Source organism: Puma concolor, chromosome B3 (genome assembly GCF_028749965.1).
Source record: "Puma concolor isolate L17-30 chromosome B3, mPumCon1.1.hap2, whole genome shotgun sequence".
In the NCBI taxonomy this organism is placed as follows: domain Eukaryota; kingdom Metazoa; phylum Chordata; class Mammalia; order Carnivora; family Felidae; genus Puma; species Puma concolor.
Genome location: NC_141672.1, coordinates 94,033,595 through 94,055,540, shown reverse-complemented (window position 1 = coordinate 94,055,540; position 21,946 = coordinate 94,033,595). Strand labels below are relative to the sequence as shown.

Genomic DNA, 21,946 nt, shown 5'->3' with positions numbered 1-21,946 from the left:
GCCATTTGGAGGAAGGGCCCAGTGTAGCCAGATTTAATTTTCCCAAAGAAACCGCAAAACCAAATTTTTATAGGAAATCTCCCCATTTTTGATTCAAAATACTTAAAAACTCTTTATTGGGCACCTCTGCCTTACCACCCCCCCTCCCCCCCCAGCTAACTAAAACAGCTCCTGGTATGTTTGGCTAGAGAGTGGATAGTTTATAATCCCTGCACTGGAAGTTTTTGTTTTTTTTTTAAGTTTATGTATTTTGAGAGAGCACACGTGGGAGGGGCAGAGAGAGGGAGAGAGAGAGGATCCTAAGTAGGCTCCAGACTATCATTCGCAGAGCTCAGTGTGGGGCTTGAACTTGTGAACCATGAGATCATGACCTGAGCCGAAACCAAGAGCCAGAGGCTTAACTGACCTAACCACGCAGGTGTCCCACCCCTGTACTGGAAGATTAATTTGACATTTGTATACAGGATTGATTAGAGAAGAATGTAATTAGGGGATCTGAGGTAATAACTAGTGAAAGTCTGAACCAGAATGGAGGTAGGAGAAACAAAGAGAGGAGAGCAGAGTGAACTGGAATTAACAACACAGACTGGCAGATCTGATCAGCTCATGTGACGTGGGTTGGGGTTGAGATGAAGGATATAAAAATGTTTCCAAGTCTTGGTTTGATAAGTAAATTGTAAACGTTGTGCCCTTTTTCTCCTAATCCTTGAGTGTGTATTCCCTATGAACAGGGATATTCTCTTACATAGACAGTACAGTGATCAAAATCAAGAAATTTAAACATTGATACATTACCAGTATCTAATTCATAATCATATTCACATGAGGTCAATTATTCCAGTAAGTGTGTATTTTTTTAATACACTGAAAATCAATATCTAAGCAGAAATAAAAAAATCCCTTGTAGAGAAGTAGCAGAATCACATAACAAGGTGTTCTCTGACCTCATGCCTTCCCACTCCCTGACAGTTCCCAGCCACCCTCCAAACAGAACTATATTATGGCCCATGGAGTCATGATGGAGAGTATTATCTTCTGCCCATGCACAGGGTGAGGATACAGTAATACTGGGGAGGAAAGTCCTCGGGAGAAGGCAGGCATTGGGAAACTGAGTTGCTTTGGCATGCAGACGAGAAGTTCCATGTAGCAAATATTTATGATCAGCTACTATGAAGAATGCAGGAAGGAGATAAGAATACCTATTGGGAAGGTCTGAGGATGCTTCTTAAAGGAGACAGGATTTGTGTTCAGCCTCCACGGAGAGGCAGGACTTCTCCAGAAGGGCCTGCTTCCTACAGACACAAGATATTTTGGAAGCAGTCTGCTTGCTGGGTCAAAATTGTAATCCTGGGATTCATGCTTGTGTATACAGTTAAATATTTATAGGAATGGTGACATGATAGAATATATCAAACAGTAACGTGGCAAACAGGTTGGTTGTAAATTTGAACTGTGTGACAAATGTTTACCATTTTTCTGATTGGGACAGAAAATTGCTTTAAAAAGGTAATGAGGAATGAGAAAATTGTTTACTAAGGGATATAGAGTTGGAAAGTACCTTTCCTTTTTTTCTTTTTTTCATTCAGCCCAAGTATCTCATTCAAGGATATGTCTGTTTTTCCTCCTGATTGTTTACATCTTTTAGGGGAGCTATTATCATTTAACCTAAGGACTTTGTGCTTCCTTTTCAAGGTAAGGACCAAGGATCATGTGTTTGATAATGTTGGCCACCTTATCAGATACCACATGGATAATAGTTTGCCAATCATCTCTTCTGGAAGTGAAGTAAGCCTTAAACAGCCAGTGAGAAAAGATAATAATCCAGGACTTCTGCATTCCAACAAATGACAATATGGAAGTACCATCACACTGATATTTCAAGAAAGTTCATTTTGTGTTAGGATACAAAGATAATCCAAACTTGGTTGATAGATAAAATAGAGCACAATCTGTGAACTACATTTTCCCAAGAGCATCATGGACTATGTCCTTTATATGATAAAGAATTAACACAGATCGATCTTCAGAAAGTGAAAATCAGAAAAGGGGAAGAGGATTGGTCCGTCTGAGAAGAAATTATCATATGCACGGATGTCACTTTTTAAGGCCATATTGCATCGATAGCAAGCTAAAAGCACAATTAAAATTTCCCATGCTAGAGACTACCTGGATGAACTGCTGGGGCAGTGGTATGTGCCTTTCAACTTGATAATTTGGGGACATTTTCATATTGGGGAGATTAGTTCTAAGTGTCTTCATATTCTATAACTATAGAACTATTTGCCAAAAAAAAAAAGTTTTTCCTTGTTACAAAAATAAGACGCAATTTGCTGGATAGTTATTGACTTTATCAGATTTTCTGTTTAGTAGCACTTTCACTACAATGATCAAATAAATTTGACATTGAATTTGGATGGTGTCTATGCCAGTGGAATCAAAACAAAAGCCACTGAAAGCATTGGTCTGTTTCATTGGCCTGTCTCATTTACTAGCCAAGGGTTGGGGCCTAAATTCTTTGGCCTAGTATTTCTCAGTCTTTGCTATTTGGACACTTTGTATGCAGCACAGAGCAAGCTGAAGAACCCAAATCTATCAGTCATTTCTGATTCCATCGTGGTTCTCCCCCTTTCCTTCCCCTTCCCCTCCCACAAAGGAAGCTCATGCGTGCATGGATTTAAAACACGGCAGACAAACCAGTGTTCTTCATATTCAATATCCAAATTGGTTTCATTCTTATTAAAGTATTGACTCTATTTGAAAGTATGGAGAAATATCCTCTTGATTGACTATGACTGAATCTACATGTATCCTTAGCATCTTTTCTAGATATGATCAGACAAAATGCAGAAGGGAGAAGACATATTGAATGAAGCAGTTGGAAGGGTTTGCCACATGTAAGTACACTGGTGACCTGAGGGTATAATTAAGTGTTGTGTAGAGAAAAGTGCTGGACAGTTTTCTCTATGTGACTGTGAGCGAGCTGCTAAACCTATCTGGACGCCCATTTCCTTGTCTATGAAATAAGGGAATTGGGCTAGGTGAATTTAGAAGTCTATCTCAGCTGTAACATAAGTCTATAAAAAGCAAGTTTTCCATTTATTAGGGGTCGGTGTTGATAATCAGTTTGTGTCATTAAGACGAAAGCTTGAGCTTTTTCCTTTAGCCTGCATCTATACTCCCAGAAGAAATGGCACAACTGAAATCAACATTTAGGTAGCAGAGACCCCAAGCCTTTAGTCAAAGACATTGAACCTTTGGAGTGCTATCAGGATGATGGTAGAAGTGGATTTGGTTGTTTGGAGTAGAAGAAAACTACTTCAGTCTTTTAGTCACCTTTGCATATAATGGTTTGGCCATGACTTTGGGGTGTTTTTTTTAGCCCGAGTAATCTGGACAGTTGCCTTAACCCCACTTCATTTTGGCTCTGTAGATACAACTTAACCTTTGTAATTGCGATATATTTGCTAAGTTTTAAATAAAATACAAGAAAAATTTTTTGGGTAGAAATCATCAGAAACCAAGTGCACTGAACTCTAATATTTTTCTGTAAAGGTTTATGATTTTATTCTACTTCTACTGCCACTGATTGCATAGGTAGGTTTGTTTCCTTTTATACAACTAGAAAATAATGTCTCTTTCATCAGTTTTCCATATACCTTGGTTCTTGATTGTCCATCCTCACAAAGGGGGTTAGCATGAGTGTAGATCATAGAAATTTATGGGTGATCCAGTCACCTTTCAGAGACAGAGCAGGGTTGTGGTCTCAATCTGTTTGAAAAGAGTGTTAACTGGGTCACAAGAAAAAGTTTCTGATACAAATAGATGCCAAGAGTATAAATGATGTGAGTAGCACATGGGCACTGGTACATGAGGCACCAGTACATGGAAAATCCGTGTTTGACTGTAATGTTATAGTAGTTAGATAAGCAAATAATGCACTTACCAAGTACCACAGACACAGTTAAACCAGAATGAAACAGCAGAAGAAATGTTTGATTGCATGCTATTTTAATGACACACATTTATCTTCATCTGTTTTAAAGTGGAAATCCATTTGCCTATAAAATACCTGTAAACAACTTTTCAAAAAAAAAATAAATGATTATTTCTTTGTGACAATTCACGGTATTTATGTCTGATGTTTGGGATGTGGAAAATTTATTTGCAGGATCCTGATCCTAACCGGAAACAGATGGCTCACTTAAATTGGGTAATTTGAGGAGAGTTTAATAAAGGGACTATTTACAAAGGTGTGGGCAGAGTATGGGGAAACCACCAGGGAGAATGAGGTGCCCTGGGGCTAGCGAATGGATAAGTGGAAAGCACAGTAACAGAATCTGGAGAGAGAGAGCTGTGGAAAGACTGCCTTTTAGGAGGTGTGGCCTCCAGTGGAGGGACTCCCACAGCCCTGGTGACCCCACAGTGAGGAGGCTGGGCACATTATACTGAACGGAAGAAAGAGCCTTTTCAACAAATGGTATTGAAGTAATTGGACATCTGTAGGCAAGAGAACAAATCTCACACTTCACATAAACATTAATTCAAATGGATTATGGATTTAAACATCAAATGTAGGGGCGCCTGGGTGGCTCAGTCGGTTGGGCGTCCGACTTCAGCTCAGGTCACGATCTCGCGGTCCGTGAGTTTGAGCCCCGCGTCGGGCTCTGGGCTGACAGCTCAGAGCCTGGAGCCTGTTTCGGATTCTGTGTCTCCTTCTCTCTCTGCCCCTCCCCTGTTCATGCTCTGTCTCTCTCTGTCTCAAAAATAAATAAACGTTAAAAAAAATTAAAAAAAAAAAACATCAAATGTAAAACTATGAGACTTTTAGGAAAGAAAAGCACAGGAGAAAATCTTTAGGATATAGGGCCAGGCAAAGAGTTTTTAGACTTGATATGATCCATTAAAGGAAAAATGAGTACATTGTATTTTATCAAAATAATAAATTTTTATTCTGTGAAAGACTCTGTAAAGAAGATAAAGGGCAAACTATAGACTGGGGAAAAATATTTGCAAACCACTTATCCGACAGAGGGCTAGTATCTAGAATGTATTAAAAAAAAAAAAGCCCTCAAAACTCAACAGTAAAAACATCTCATTGGAAAGTGGACAAAAAACGCAAACAGACAATTCACTGAAGATACACAGATGGCAAGCAAGCACATGAAATGTGTTCAAAATCATTAGCCAGTCAGGTCAAAATCATTAGCTCACGGTGCGTGAGATCAAGTTCTGTGTCAGGCTCTGCACTGACAGCACAGAGGAGCTTGTTTGGGATTTTGTCTCCCTTTCTCTCTTCCCCTTGCGTGTGCACACACACACACATACACGCTCTCTCTCAAATAGGTAAACTTTAAAAAAAATTGGGGCACCTGGGTGGCTCAGTTGCTTGAGCGTCCGACTTCAGCTTGGGTCATGATCTCATGGTTCATGAGTTTGAGCCCCACTTCGAGCTCTGTGCTGACAGCTGGGAGCCTGGAGCCTGCTTCAGATTCTGTCTCCCTCTCACTGCCCCTCCCCCATTCACGCTGTCTCTCTGTCTCTCAAGAATAAATAATAAAACATTAAAAAAAATCATTAGCCAGTAAGGAAATGCAAATTAAAATCACAATTAGATATTACTATACACGTATCTGAATGGATAAATGAAAAATGTTGACAATACCAAATGCTGGCTCAATGAAGAGGAAGTCGGTCACACATCCATTCCTGGTGAAAATGTAAAATAGTACAGCCACTCTGGAAAGCAGTTTGGTAGTTTATTTAAGAAACTAAACATGCAGCTAACATTCAACCCAGTAATTCTGCTGGGCTTAGATCACAGAGAAAAATGAAAACTTACGTTTATACAAAAACTGGGACAGAAATTTTTAGAGTAGCTTTGTTTGTAATGACCTAAAACTGGCAACATCCCAGATGTTCCTTCAATGGGTGAATGGATAAACAAACTGTAGTACAGGCATACCATGAAACACTAGTCAGCAATGAAAAGGAATAACCTGCTGATGCATACAACTGGGCTGAATCTCCAGAGGATTATGCAGAGCAAAAAAAGCTGATCCCAAAATGTTACATACTATAGTCCTTACTTTAGGTAAGGACTGTATTCATGTAACCTTCTTGAAATGATAAAATTATGGAAATGAAGAATAGATTAGGTATTAAGGAGGGAGCAAGTGTGGGGAGGAAAGTGGGTACGGTTATAAAAGGGCAACATGAGGAATCCTTGTGTGATGTAATTGTTTTTTGATTTTTGACTGTATCAGTGTGGATATCGTGGTTGTGATAATGTATTATAGTTTTGAAAAAGATGTTATTATTGGTGCAAAGTGGATAAAGCTTAAAGATCTCCCTGTATTGTTTCTCACAACTGCATGTGAATGTGCAATTTTTCCAAAACAAAAAGTTTAATTTAAAAAAGGTTTGGGGGTAAAACTACTTTCATGTTGGCACTTTCGCTGAATGTGGTGGTAGGATCATCTTGGTTCTCTTAGGTCCTGTCATGTCAGGACTAGGAGGGGTCATCAGGATGACCTGCATGAAGCCACCTTCATGAAGGGCCTCAAACATGTTTGATATCACCTCTGGAGATACGCTGACAAGATCAAAGGATGGCAAACACAGATGTCATGCCAGACATTGCCAGCTCTGCCCAGCTCTGCCCAGCCCCTCTCAGATTCCTGGAATCGTTTCTGCATGCCCCACTGCCGGCCTCTGTGTGTTTTGCTAACTGCCTGCAGAGTGACTGACTTCTGTTTCTGGGCACAGCCTCAGGTAAGGGGAGCTGCTTTGAGTCACCAGCCAGAAGTGCCTGTGAGTTTCCTTCTCCTCTTCCTTGCCACCATCACTAGTGCAAGAGTGGGAAAGCCTGCCTCTCTTGTCCCATGCTGATTAAACTCCAGAGCTCCCTGTGGGGTCTGACTGGCCGGCACATCTCCTGAAAGCACGTGCCTACTTGGCTTTTCCCTTTTCCTGTCCTGCTTCCTCATTCCCTAACAACTTTCTCTGGGAAGCCCTTCCTTAATAAATCCTATCTATGCACTCAAATTTCCATCCCAAGTTTCACTTTTGAGAACCTAACCGAAGGCAGAAGAACATCAAATAACTTTAACCATGTGTCCCATTACTGGACTAAGTGTTCAAATACATGAACATTTTAAAGAAATCCTGTAATTTTCAGGGTGCCTGGGGCTCAGTGGGTTAAGCGTCAGACTTTGGTTCAGGTCATGATCTCAGTTTGTGAGTTAGAGCCCTATGTCGGGCTCTGTGCTGACAGCTCAGAGCCTAGAGCCTGCTTCAGATTCTGTGTCTCCCTCTTTCTCTGTCCCACCCCCACCTGCTCTCTCTCTCTCTCTCTCTCTCTCTCTCATAAATGAATACACATTAAAAAAATAAAAAATAAATCTTATTTTCTTATGGTAGCATCACATCGTATCTCATTAACCTGCTTTGAACGTGTTATGTAAGCATTTCAAATACACACCAATCTTATGATCTCGTTTCGGTACTTCTTTCTTTCCTTTTCAACCTACTGTTTCAAGTAACAGAAGCAATATGGCATCTGGGAGGGTCCGCATTTCACATTCAAATATAATTTTTGCAGCCTTGGATCTTTATCAAATGGTCGTCATCACTTCTTCTGATAGGTTTTCTGATTCAAAACCTTGGTGTGAATCCTAAACATTAAGTTCAGGCAATTGGCTCTCACACTTTTGACCAAAGACCACGGAAGGGGCGAAAGACCTATTACCCCACATAACTTTCATCCCTCAACCCCCCTTTTTATTTGTTTGTTTGTTTATTTGTTTGTTTAGGTAGTGGAAAAATAACTCAATGACAAGAAAGAACTGAAGAGGAATGATAGGAATTGCTTATTTACTTTTAAGGGAGAAATACCATTCATATGATTTTATATTCCAAAATACTTCCCTATGAACTTTTCAAAAAATGAGTAATTTTATCACTTTCCTTGATAGTGTGTTGTCAGTTATTTAAACAGAACAAATTTATACCTAACACATTTCCAGAGAGTATAAGCAAACTTCAGAGGAATTACAAATTGATGACTTTGCTAATAGATGACTAATGACAAAAATGGAACCTGAACTTGGATATTAAAGTCATTATAGGAAAAGTGGAAATTCATGTATTAAAATAGTTCCACAGTACACACAGTTGAGTTAACCAAACAGCTTACAACAAATTTAACTGATAATAAGCCAAGCAAAGATAGTTCATAATTAAGATGTGGGAATAATAACCCTTAAAACCCACAATTGCCTGGGAATGACCCTAATATTTATGCCCTTCTCCCAAAAGTATTTCAGTTATCTTCAACTATGCACAAGCAGGAGTTTTATAATGCTGCACATAGAAGTGATGAGAACCGTTCTTGGTGAGCTTAAATAATGTGATACTTGTAACAAATTCTAAGCATTAATAACCCCTCATTACCTTACTTGGTATATTCCTAGTAGGTAAAGTTTAGTTGTATATAAAAATAAAAGCCTATAAAATTGCAAGTTATCTTCCCATGAGAACTGAAGAAACTGTTGTGGTTTGTATCATTTAATGAACCGTCTGGAATATCCTTGAGGTCCAGCAGTGGGCCGTGGATCATACTTGGAGAATCACTGGTTTAGACTTTTCAGATACGATCTATTGTCACAGATGCATCTTAGTCATAAATGTTTGGTTCCAAGGAATGAAAACTCACGTGCATTAACTTCCTGGGGCTCCTGCTACAAAGTACCACAAACGAAGTGGCTTAAAACAAGAAAATTTATTCTCTCACAGTACTGGAGACTAAAAGTCTGAAATCAAGGTGTTGGCAGGACCATGTTCCTTCTGAAGGTTCTGGAGAAGAATCCCTTGCCAGCTTCTGGTTGCCCTGGGTGTTTTCCCTGGGTTGTGGCAACATAACTCTTATTTCTGCCTTCATCTTTACATGGCTGTCTTCTCCTTGTGTGTCTTTCTGTGTCTTTACCTCTTCTTGTTTCTTTTTTTTTTTTTTGAGGAAATTACACATTTTAACAGTGAACTCTGTACTACAGTAACATATATATATATATTTGTGTATATATATATATATATATATTTGCATGTGTATTCAATTGACACACAATATTACATTAGTTTCAGATTCCTTTTCTCTTCTTTTAAGGACATCAGTCTTAGATTTAGGGCCTATCCTTATCAATATTAACTAATTACATTTGCAAAGATCCTATTTCCAAATAAGGTCACATTCTGAGTTCTGGGTGGACACGAAATTTGGGGGGACACTATTCAACCCCTAAATGACCCAAGTCAGCTCAAGTCAAAAAGTGTTTTAAGGTTCAGGTTATCACAGAACCCAAGGAAAAACTTAACTGTTAGACTTTACAATGTGTTAGAACCAGACAGATCTATGGCTTTGAGTGACAGAAGTTCATGATCTTCAGTCTAGACTCCACAATATACATATACTTCCATAAATGGAAGTGGTATATTTCCCATAAAATACAGACAACTGTAATAAAAGTCTGCTTCTCTTCTGTATGGTTACCACATGCCTGACTCAGTTTCATTACGTCTTATTTCAGTTACCTGGGAAGGGAATATGAGTGGCCCATCTTGGGTCTGGTGCTTACCTTTGAACAAATCAGGTATGGCCAGGTCTTGGAGTGGTGGGGAAGTGATGGTACTAAAGTTACGGCGACCTTGGACCAGAGTAGATTCGGTGATTAGGGGTTAATTAGGGCAGGCATTTTGATCCATGTGTCAGTATTAAATGATCCCCTAGAATAGTGTTTGGTGCAAAGTGGATGCTCAAAAAATACTGAATGTATTACAAATAATGTTCTGATCTCCCTCAGTTAAATAACATTCAGTTAAATAGCATTTCTACATTTTAGATGCAATATCATTTCATCGTTTTTTACAATCTTGCAGAGTAGATATTATTCCTATTTTTAAATAAGAACTTTGAGGCTCAGGGGTTAAATAAATTGTGGATAAAAACTAGTGGGTGAGAGAGCTGGAACTTAAACTTCGATCATTTTTAAGTTCAGTGTTCTTTTAAGGATAGCACTGTTTATTTCATAATGGCTTTGCTTTGACCTGATAGCTTTGGCACCAAAGAGAAGATTGGAAGAAAGAGGAATGATGGTTTAGCTCCACCTTTATATATGTTCTGAATGGGAAGGACCACATCTCATCAGCAACATGACATTTCTCCTAGAAACATAAACAGGTCTGGTAGAGGTAGCGTCCCTCCCAGCTCACAGGTGTGTCTGTTTAAAAAATGCAAGATAGGGGCGCTTGGGTGGCTCAGTCGGTTAAGCGGCCGACTTCGGCTCAGGTCACGATCTCACACTCCGTGAGTTCGAGCCCCGCGTCGGGCTCTGTGCTGACCACTCAGAGCCTGGAGCCTGTTTCAGATTCCGTGTCTCCCTCTCTCTGACCCTCCCCCGTTCATGCTCTGTCTCTCTCTGTCTCAAAAATAAATAAACGTTAAAAAATGCAAGATAAATATTGACCCAACATTCCAGAAATAATATCTTGTCTAGCACTCAAGGTCTTTGGCAGTTTTTCTCTCTTTCCCCACATTTATTTTATTGCCCCATAATGATTTTGTCTGGTTGTGTTTCTCTGGACATGTCAACTTCGTTCCTTGTTTACACCTTACCTTACATTTATAGCATGGCTTTCCTATTTCTTCAGGCATCAAGCTCTTCTATTGGCTGCTCCTTTTCAGTGTACTTCTTCACTCATACCTCTAAATATAAGAATCCTTTACTCTTGGTGGTCTGGTTTCACCTTACAATCACTCATGCTAACAACCTTCCTGTTGACTCTCTTTTCCTCTTCTTCCAAGAACTTGGTCAGATAAATCCTTTCTTAAATGCTCATTTTTTTCCCCAGAATCATCACCCATTCTTATATTGCATGTAGTAAACTATTTGTGTGTGTGTGTGTTGTGTGTGTGTGTTTGTGTGTGAGAGAGAGAGAGAGAGAGGGAGAGAGAGATTTGCCTTCTTATGTAAGCATCTTGCACTGCTAACGAGTATGATTATCTGGAGGGTAAGGGTCCTGCCTCACACTTTATATTCAAGCATTGAGGCCAGGAACTACACAAGATAGGCAGTCAAGAAAATTTCATTGATTATACCTATAAAACTCTACCCAAATCCATTTTTAGAGGCAAGAGACTCTGATTTATTCTTTACTTTGCATCTTTTGTGACATACGTACTTAAATCTCACATTTAATATAATATTAAATACAAATAGCTCTGGATTTGGAGATAAAGGATATGTATTCAAATTCTTCCTCTCATATTAGCTGTGTAGCTTTGGACAAGTCACTTATTTATTTATTTATTTATTTAGTCATTTTTTTACCTGTCCTAGCCCCTCACAGGTTTGTTGTGAGGAACACATGAGCTACTGTCTGTGAAAGAACTTACCAAATTCTAAAGCACTGTGTAAGGGATTATAAACATTGTCTCCTCATGTGCTTTGCCCTCCCCCCCTTATATATTTTATGTGTTCACCTCTATGTTTGTGGGCAGGGATTACTTAGCATCCTCTTAATCCAAGCCTAGTTCCCACTAACAGATACCTTGGCTCAGGTTTCAACAACTGCCATTTACCTGAATGCCTTTTACTCACATTTTCTGGCACAGAAGCCTTCATTTATTTGTTCGTTCATTTATCTGCTCACTTAACAACTTTGAGTGCCCACCAGGGACTATGAAGCATGTTTGATGTCCAAGGAGCAATGTGAGTACCTCAAGATATTAACATTGAACTGAGTAAATCAGACACACAACTAATTGTAGAAGATAATAAGCACCATAAGATACCTATACTGTAAACAGATGTAAGAGGGGTTGTTTCTGCCAAGGGAGGGAAGTGTGTCGTGAAAGTCTTCAGAGGAGGTGGTGCTCATCTATCTTGAAGACTGAGTAGGTAAGAAAGATAGGGCAATACAGGTGAAAGAGCGTGAGCAAAACAAAAGCACTCTGAGAACGATAGGCAGCTCAGCCAGTAATTTCACTCACGTATTGCTATGGATTGAGTGAGTACCTATTATATGGCATAATCTTAGGTTAGTTGATGGGATTACAGGGGTCAGTGTAGGCATCACTGGGGTGGGAAGAAAACTAGTCAGATTATGAAAAGCCTTAAACAACCATTTTTCTCCATACCATAGCAGAAAGGGTTTTCTCGTATGTATGAGGAAGGTAAAAAGATATGTGAACCCGGTGCTACCAACTCCTCGATAGTCACTGGAACCCTTTAATTTGGAAGGCGGATACAGAACGGGCTTTAGTGCACACTGGACAGCACTGTCTTAAAGGACAGGTTAGCATATATCCAAGTGACGAGAACATTCACACTTGAGGAAATTCAAGTAGTGAACACACACTTGGGAAAATGTGCTAACTCATCAGTAATGAAAGCAATACAAATTCAAACAAGGCAGGACCCAATAAGCAAGAAGACAAAGTAAAATTACATCTAAGCCTGTTTGGGTGATGGGGAAGCAGGCACCTTAGAGAAGGGCAAGTGAAAAAACCTTCAAGGTAGGGGTTCGGCGGGGAAAGTGAGGGATTCTGTGTGCTGCAGCCGAAAACTGAGGTTTGGGAATTGAAAGAGCAGCGTGAGCTGTTGGGGGAACCAGGTGGTGAAGGAAGGGGCAACTGGCCCCGGACAAGTCCAGGTTCTTCCTCTCCATAGGCCTGAGGCCAGGCGCCTGGGCGTTTCTAAGTAACCATAAGCCCGCCCGCTCCATAGTCAATCATTTCGTAATTGGCTCACGAATCCACCAATGGGAGCACAGGAGGAGCTTCCCGCCACCGCTGGCGCCCGCTTTCAAACAGCCATACATTTGCAACTGCAGGTGGACTTCTCAACTAAGCTTGAGAAAGGCGGAGACTTCCGCTTCTGCGCCCCGCCCCGAGCCGGCATGGCCCCGCCCACCAGGGCAGCTTCTAGCAGGCGATTGAAGGACGAGGCTGCTCGTCAATGGCCTCAGCACTTCTGAGTTCGGTTGTGACGAGGAAGGAGCTAGTAGATTAGATCCCGGGTAAGGGGGTTTGTTAGAAGTCGGTCTTTGGCCGGGGCTAGGGTTTCCCCGTGGTGATAGCATCCGTGGCCTCCGGTGAGTTTCGCTTCTCAGCTGGGCTTGGAGCTGGGGTTGGAGGAGGTGCGGTGTCCTCAGGATTCTGGCTGAGGCTTTCCGAGGGCTGACCCGCCCCCTCCTCAAATCCGGTGGTGGTGGACTGTCCGCGGGTTGCGGGACTCAGGCTTTGACTCTGAAGTGTCATCGAGATCCCAAGTTCCTACTAATAAGTGGCGTGTGGGAAGCCCTCCTCGCGTCCTCCAGGCTGTTGGGGTAACCCCGAGACCCTATCCTGGGGACCCCTGCTGTGTCATCCTGGCGTCGCGCCTGGCTCACAGTGGGTGCCCTGTACACGTGTGTTGACCGAGTGCACGTGACGCTGGCAGCCAAAGCCAGCCAAAGCCTGCAGCTCCAAGGCGCGCCCTGTGCAGGCATTCTGCAGCTTCACTCTCGCAGTACCTAGTTATTGTGCTGTAATTGACACTAAACGGAGTTCCTTGGTAAGGCCACTGATTTCTTGCGTCGTTCAGCCTGTTGGGTGCACTTGCTGCAATCTTCAGGCGCCCTGAATCGACTTGTCCAAGCTTCTGTCATTAGCACTGATCGCAGATTATTGCCATCATTTGTGTAAATGTCTATTCTCTTTTCCTCCACCAGGTCATGTTAAATTTTGTAATCTTGAACGGGGCTTGGCAAATAATTGTTGAATAAATGACTAGGCCTCTTAAGCCTGGCTTGGCAAGTCTAAAACAGGCTAGCGTGCTCTGGCTATGTTCATTCTTGAAAGGAAGCTAGCATCTAAGCAAGTAAGTAGAATTTCCTAGGGCATTTATAAATTCCCTTTGTGCCAGTTAACCTTTCCTATCTTATAGTCAGGAACTTAAGTCCGGTTTAAGCTGAATTTCACCATATCCTTCAATGAATGGCAATTTATATACACTTGTTAGATATGTAAATGCACTCAACTAAGTGAGAGGCTGAAATTGAAGCCATAAGAAAAGTATAAGAAACATATATAGTCTGGAAGTGCAAAAGAGTGACTAATGCCATAGGGGAACAGGAGTGGAAGGATATCTTCATCGGAGAAGAGGTTACATTACTTGAAGTAAGGTTTCCCGCAGGCTGCCCATTTACCTTTCTCAGATGTACTGAATGGTCTTTGCTTAACCTCTTCTGTAGCTGCAGACTCCCGTTCATCGGTGATAACGTTTTAATAATAACGAAACAAATGAATTGATTGGTACATAGTGCTAAGCACCTTATGTTCATAATTAGTACATATTCATAATCTTTGAGGTAGGCACTATTTTTACCCACATTTTATTAATGAAACAATGGAAACCGAGTGCTCAAGTTTGCACAGCTGATAAATAGAAGAGCCAGAATTGAGCCCAGGTTGTCTGCACGAGTGCCCTTATTCTTAACCACTGACAGCGGTATTGTGTTCTTTGTAATCTGAAGTCTTTTCTTTCTGTGAAATTTCTCTCAGCCTTCCTTTCTTCCTAATTTGTGCTTTACACTCTCCTCTATTGTAGAACTTATTACTTTGTATCATTGTAACTGTTAATTTATATCACTGTTTCTCTAAGGGACTGTAAGCTCCCCATGGCTGATATCATATCTTAGATACATCTAGGATATAAACGGGCACACAGTAGGTGTTGAGTAAAATTTTATTGAAATAATGAATCCTATAAGGCCACATGAATGTATCATTCATTCAACAAATATTCGTTGTGTGCCTACTATGTGTAAAACATGGGGGACAAGCATTTTATTCTGCTCTCAGCTTATAGGTTTTTGGATGAGACAAAAACAAGTGCTTTTGGTTTTTAATATTTTGTCCAACTAAACACTCACTGGTTTTCCTTCCCATTGCAAGGAGGGCAAAGAAAACAACCAGGGATGACAAAATGAGTACTGAGATTGAGACCTTCTGATCTGAGTGTTTAAGAAAAAGAAAAATACAGAACATAGTCTCATAGTCTTGTTAATAAGTTCAGAAAGAGTGATCTAGGGGCGCCTGGGTGGCTCAGTCAGTTGAGCGTCCAACTTCAGCTCAGGTCATGATCTCATGGTTTGTGAGTTTGAGCCCCACATGGGGTCTGTGCTGACAGCTCAGAACCTGGAGCCTGCTTCGGATTCTGTGTCTCCCTCTTTCTCTGCTCTTCCCCTGTTCACATTCTGTCTCCCTCTCTCTCAAACATAAACATTAAAAAAAAAAAAAAAAAAAAAAAAAGGTGATCTATCTGGGAATAAAGTATTAGCTAGTTTGCTATTAAAAAACATGCAGTGCACTTATTCTGCATCTTGATTTTTTAATGATCAGTCATTAATATAGAAATAGTTCATTATTTCTGTTAGTAGTATAGTATTGCCAAATTTGTTCAAAAGTATTTTACTAGGGCAAGTGTTGTTTTTCAGTAGATTAATATGGCAGTTTTCAAGATAGTTTTTGCAGTTCATGCTTTTGACCAATCATGAAGATACCTATTTCCTACAAAATAGCCACCACTAGGTGTTAATTTTTTTTTCAATTTAGTGGTTGAAAAATCATTTCATTGTTTAAATGACACTGTGAATTCTACATGAGCTTACACATCTTTTCAAGTTAATCGAGCATTTACATTAAAAAGAATTGTCATGTCAGTTGCCCATTTTAAATTGGGTTGTTTGTCTTTTTTCGGAGAGTTGTATGTTGGGACTTATTCATGTGTTTTGCAAATATTTTTCTTATACATTATTATCTTCTTTATGTTTTCATACATAATATTTGACTTGTATATGATGCCATATAAAAGGTTTTACTTTTTGTGGTTAAGTTTCTGTCAAGTTTTTCCTTATGGCTTTTGGGTATACTGTCTTACTATTTATTTTTTTCTTCTAAAGCAGTCTCTTATTGTTCTGACTATTATAGTATTCAGATATGAGTATTCTCTGATAGAAGTGGTAATTAGTAGTGATTAATCAGTTGAGGAAAAGCATTAGCTTTTATTTAAAATTTTAGTTAAAATACTATTTATTTATTTATCTATCCATCCACAGTAAGATTATCAGATTTCCCTTTATGCCTAAAATCGTTTCTTAAGGTCTTCAATTGTTTGCACTTTTGAGAAGAAAAACTTATTTGTATCTTTTTTCCCCTGTTTAAAGAGATTTTGGTCTTTTCAGATATTTTCAGATTTCTTTAATGACTTGGTTTGGATTAAAAAGCCATTCAGAAAAGATACACTTTGGTCTTTTACATTCTCTTCACCTAAAAATGAAAATACGTTGCAGAATTCACTATTCTGAGAAAAAGTAGCTCTTTATTTAAAATATCTGTATTTAACAATAGGCTGTTGTAAATCTGAATGCTCTTTTTTAATATTCAATGGGAATTGATGGCATGTTAGTGAAGGATTGAAAAAAAAATCTCCTTTCTTTTGTCTAATACAGGAGAAGTTAACCCAAATCCATATTTTGGCTTTAACTGTAAAATATCGGAAGAGGTAGAGAATACTATAAATATCAGAAGTAGGAAAGATTTTTTTTGTAAATGTTTATTTTTGAGAGAGAGAGAGAGAGAGAGAGATTGAGAGAGAGAGACAGGGCACAAGCGGGGGAGGGCAGAGAGAGAGGGAGATGAAGAATGTGAAGCTGGCTCCAGGCTCTGAGCTGTCAACACAGAGCCTGATTTGGGGTTCGAACTCATGAACTGCGAGCGAGATCATGACCTGAGTTGAATTCAGACGCTTAACCGACTGAGCCACCCAGACGACCCAGGAAAGATTATTTCTGCCTGGAGAATTCAGGAAGATTCTTAAGGCCCGACTTAATCTAATTTCTTTTAAGGAACCAGGATTTAAATGGGCTGTTTTCATTATCTGTTGATTCTGTAGACCTGATGTTCACTTGCAATAGTGAAAAACCCTAGAGATGTGAGCTTGTGTGTTTCCCTCACTATTTCAGCTGTATTATAGGCTCTTTACATTCAAATCTCCACCTTACGTAGGTGCACAAGAAGGTTCTTGTAGCTCCTGGGTGGAGACAGGTTTAGATTCCCTAGGCTTATGTATTTTCCCTCTCAGTGAAAAAGTGCACGTGTCTCATCCTCCTTTTAGCTCTGGCGCAAGAACAGAAAGGAGCGGGTCTGGTCTAAGAGGTAGAAGCTGGAAGGGTTTGTGTTGATGTAAGGAGTTTTATTTGATAAGAATCGAAAGGAATGGGCTGGTTGTAGGGACCAGAGAGGGAGGGATAAAAAAGGTGGACTGCAAGTTAGAGTTTGGACAAGAAGCATAATTCAGTCCTTGAAAAGCAAAAACTCGATGTAGGGGCATTTTCAGCATTAAAATTCATATCTGTGTTAGTCTGTAATGCCATGTTTCATCTATTCTAAAGTGCAGATTTTCTTTTCAGATTTTAATATCTACAGAGTCAGGCTGCAGTTTAAAATTAATGAGGTGTCATAATTTAATTGGCCATCTATTTTTCTTAGTGGTATAAATGGACCTGTGTGCTACCATCAAAGGTGCATCAGGTTTGATGAAGTGGAACATCTTTTGCTTCTAGAGCTATTGGCTTACATAAAGGTTTGTGATCATAGTTCTCAGCTGTTAACATGAGGGAGCCGCGTTCTTTGTGGTCAAATGTATTTGGATTCCTGGGCCTCTGCTTCTTATTTCACTTCCAACTTAATGACATTTTAGAGCCCGAAAAAGTGCGGTGAATGAGTTGTGGCGCAGGCTCACCTCAAAGTGCATTTCCCTGGCATGCGGAAGAGTGCAGTGAATGGCAGACAGAATTAGGTGGGTAGTTGATGACGCCCACCTACCTCCTCATCAGGGTCTTTTGGAGCTTTGAAATTCTGCATCGTTTCTGTGTCGTGTCGATCCCTCAGTATAATTCCAGTCATTGGCAGGCTTCTGACTGCGCGTACTTGAAAACCCACCTCCTGCTGCTCCTTCTGCCACAGCAGAGACTGTTCTCTAGAGAACTCATGCTGTTGCTTTTGGAACAGGCACTCTACAGTGGTACAGCTTCACAGTCTTCACTTCCGTTTTTCCTGACTCGTTTTTGCTAGAACCCGATTTTACCAAGCTAAAGAGCGGCACGTTTAACGCTTATATTCTGGGTGTGTGCTATATGGAGTTTCCCAGGTTGCAGATGGTTTTTGGGGCCAGCTGTTAGCTCAGAATTTAGTGGCTCTCTTTTTGTTAAAACATGACCTTTGGATTCATGATAGAGGACAAAACAAATTGTGGAGGATACTACCTTTGCCATATTTAATAAATCAAATTAGTCACTCTGGGCACATTCTTAAAATTTTTGTTTTGGCATATTTCTAGTTAATTATTTTGTGTGTGTGTGTGTGTGTGTGTGAACAAAAATCTTGCTGTCTTAGGTTATACTTTCCAGGCCACAAGTAATGTCTAGTCACAGGTTTATTAGCTTTTTGCACTTTGTTCTTTTCTATGAATTACTGCCATACAGCTCTTTCTGTGAGTCACAATTAATCTGTAAGCTTAGTCTTTATATTTGGTATACTAACCATTTGCCACGTGTGAGTTACATCCAACTTTTCCCTGGCCGCTGTCGTCTTTTGTGTGTGTGGCATCTCTTGGGTAGTTTGGCCTAGAAGATTTTTATGGGGTGTGTAGAAACCAAGCATCTGTCTCTTTCTACAGGAAGACCATGTCACTGGATTTTGGCAGTGTGGCACTGCAGACGCAAAATGAAGAAGAAGAAGAATATGACAAAGAAGACTATGAAAGGGAGAAAGAGGTAAGTTACTCAGAAAAACGACTAACCCAGTCTTCAACGGTTTTCTTTCCTGACCAAAATTATATCATCTTGTATCATGTTGAAGGAATATATGATTTTTTTTTTTTTTTGGTCACCCCCTAAAAACCTGATGAGTATTTGAGCTTATAAAAGGTGGTTGAGTGGAATGCTTCCTTTTCTGAGATAAGACTAAAACACAGTAAATGGTTAGATTCTTGAAGATCTTTTCATTTAGGAGGTACTGGTTGGCTTTGGAGGCAGACGCCTAGTTTCTAGTTGCTTGGAATAGTGCCTCGAACAAGTCCAGCCAGGTTCTTTGCTTCAAGTAAGTAGCTTATATCCTCGTGCAGGCAGACCATAAACAAGTGAATTAAGTAATTCGAGTGAGTGATAATTTAGCACCGATAAGTGATAGGTAAACAAAATAGAGTGATATTAAAGCAACTGGTAGGGCACTGATGAGGGAAGGTCTTTTGGAGGAGGAAATGCCTGAGCTGAGACTTGAGTCGTGAGGAGCAGCCATGCAGAAGCCTGAGGAAGAGTATTCTAGGCCAAGACACCCACAGAGCATGAAGCCCTATATCTCTGCAGAACAGCCAGAAGGCTGTGGTATGGGGATTGTGGGACCGAGGGGTGAGGGTGCAGATAGGGTGAAGAGGTGAGCTAGGGCCAACTCATTGTATGTCATGGTAAGATGTTTGTATTTTATTCTAGGAGCAGTGGGAAGTCAGTGGAGGATTTTAAGCAGGGAAATGGTATCTGATCATATTGTTTAATGATCTTACTGTATGCTGCGTGGTGAATAGACCCAAGGAGAAAGGGAGTAAAAGGAGGAGACTATATTTTATGTCCATATATAAGAGTTGAACAGAATTCCTGGCACATGGTAATGTTCAGGAAAAGGTGGCAATAGTAGTAATAGCAATTGGTGAAAGTCAATTTGATAGGATTGTTTTTAGTTTGACTCAAATTTCTTGATTGACGATGATGATAGGCTCTTTTTGTATTGAGACTATGCTTGATATGATCCATTTTCTAATATATAAAACAATCCTTTTGAATCATTACTGTGAACCGTTAGTATTAACAGGAAGCAGAGAATAGGGTCAGTTGCCCATGTAGCTGGCAGTAAGTAGGGTTAGGATAGAGATAGAAAACTAGCAGCTCGGTGGATTTTTGTCCCTAGACGATTTGTATTGTTTGGCTGCACAGTGTTTTTCAAAGTTCAATCTATGTTTAAAGATTGGAATATTTCATGTAACAACCCAGAGTTTCTGGCTTGTCTTGAAACGTCCTAAGCCCCGGCCACATGTGGCCTGTGTCTGCACATGGCAGCAGGCAGGCTGGATCTGAGCAGTGGCTGTCCCTTCCCAGCTGGCCACAATCCTCTCGCACCAGCGTGGGCTTATGCACTTGCAGGCTTCGCTCCTGTCAATTCTGTGCCAGGTCACGGAGGGCATTGGAGTCCGTGACCCTGGCCGGGGTTTCCGGATTTTGACAGGGTCCTTCCACAGCAGTTGTGGGGGTGAGGGTTTTCTGTTACTTTGTGAACTCACAGCATGAGGTTTTCATGACCCTGATGGCTTTGGATAGTTTGCTGGAATTTAGCTACTGGGATTCTTGAGGGGATCAGTTTAAGTAATTATTATAGTAGACTTTAAAGAAGAAGAAAAAATAATCTGACAGGTGAGTTTTCATTGGAAAAGATATTAGAGAGATGGTTAGGGTATTAGAGGGAACTAATTAGAGATGTATTGTGTGGTGACAGTTTTAAAGGGGACGTTAGTTACAGAGGAAATAGATTCTAAGTATATAGAAAATAGACATAGGGATCATTTCTTGATAGGTTATACCCTGGGATAGGGAATTTCCAGAAAAAAAGGAGCTCCTAAGAAGTGAAGTACCTAAGAATGAGTGTTTCTAGCAGAGTGGAAGAAAATACATAGCCAACTTGACTGTAACATGATGAATATGTTTCGTGTTAGTAAACAGTGTTTTTGCCTTTTTTTCTTTAATTGTGGCAAGGGGAGAAGTGAGATCACAGGCTGTAGGGTTTCAGATTCACCAACAAAATTCAGGGTTATTGATAAAAACTCAGCTCATGTGTATGTCATCACTGCAAGTTAAAATGGTAAATTGGCTGATTGAACCTAAGTTTGTTTGCATATCCAGAGTCCATTCCAACCTCCTTAGTCTGTCTGACCCTATCGTAGCAGAACTTTTCACAGCCTTGCGAGGTTTAAAGAAAAGAGTGGTCTTTTCCTGCTCCCTGGTTGATAGCTTTGGGATTGATAGCTGGGTTATAAGCGTTAGTAGTTGGCTAATGCATATTGCTTTCTCTACTTAGTGAATCGCTTGGTATTCGATTCGCTTATGTAGGAGAAGTGTCTGCATCCCTGAGGATGTAGGGCCAAGCAGGCTATATTGGACTTATAGTCTTCTCTGCTCAGGATTTGTGAGATCCTCTTTGTAAATGGTAGAATAATCCTGATTTTGACCTTTTGGTGTGAATGATGAGTTCCTGAGTTTAATTTTGGTCCTTTGGGATCAGTTGGGATTTTGTCCACACTTACCTATAAATCTGTGAATAAGTCATAGTCAAGTTCCATCTTCCATGCCGTCCAAATAGCAGCTCTACAATTATGATCTTGCCTTTTTCATTTCTGTTCCCTCCATTGGTTTGCATTGAAGAGCAAGGGGAGGAGGTCCATTTAATCTTCAAAAAAGGAAAGTATTTAGTAAGTGACTCAGTAGTCAGAGGACGTTTAGACCAGTAGAACCTCAAACCACAGAGGTCTAAATATGTGATTAGACCCATATTTTTAAAAAATCTCCAGGAGTTTCACAGAAAAGTAAGGCACTATAATCATTTCTAAATTACTTCAGTTCCTAATGGTATAATGGTAAAAGTTTGGGTACTGTGGGCCAAGGCATAGCAGAGAAGAAGTGCATAACCTGTAGCCTCATCCAGTCTTTCACCCAAAGCTCCATCTTCTACAGAGTAAACAGAGAAGATTACGGTGCAGCTGAGTGAGGGTGATGATACCAGGGAGATATGCTGTCATGTTAATTAATA

The 21,946-nt window shown here is 40.2% G+C and overlaps 2 protein-coding genes across 11 annotated transcripts in view; both read left to right on the top strand.

Moving 5' to 3' along the window:
* The window catches only part of SHC4 (SHC adaptor protein 4), a 128,791-nt gene extending 124,672 nt beyond the window's left edge, over positions 1-4,119 (top strand). The window contains exon 12 of the mRNA XM_025919830.2: positions 1,693-4,119. Coding sequence (XP_025775615.2) covers positions 1,693-1,848 — 156 coding nt within the window. The 3' untranslated portion in view covers positions 1,849-4,119. The remainder of the gene's footprint in view (positions 1-1,692) is intronic.
* Positions 4,120-12,955: 8,836 nt separating this feature from the next.
* CEP152 (centrosomal protein 152) overlaps positions 12,956-21,946 on the top strand; it is a 92,107-nt gene continuing 83,116 nt past the window's right edge. For 7 of the 10 annotated variants that reach the window (XM_025919636.2, XM_025919635.2, XM_086710638.1 and 4 more), the window contains exons 1-2: positions 13,011-13,146; positions 18,774-18,870. In XM_025919636.2, coding sequence (XP_025775421.2) covers positions 18,781-18,870 — 90 coding nt within the window. In that variant the 5' untranslated portion in view covers positions 13,011-13,146; positions 18,774-18,780. Of the gene's footprint in view, positions 13,147-13,265; positions 13,608-13,764; positions 13,914-18,773; positions 18,871-21,946 lie in introns of those variants that run through there. The other 3 variants (XM_086710632.1, XM_086710634.1, XM_086710633.1) reach the window with 3 other exon arrangements.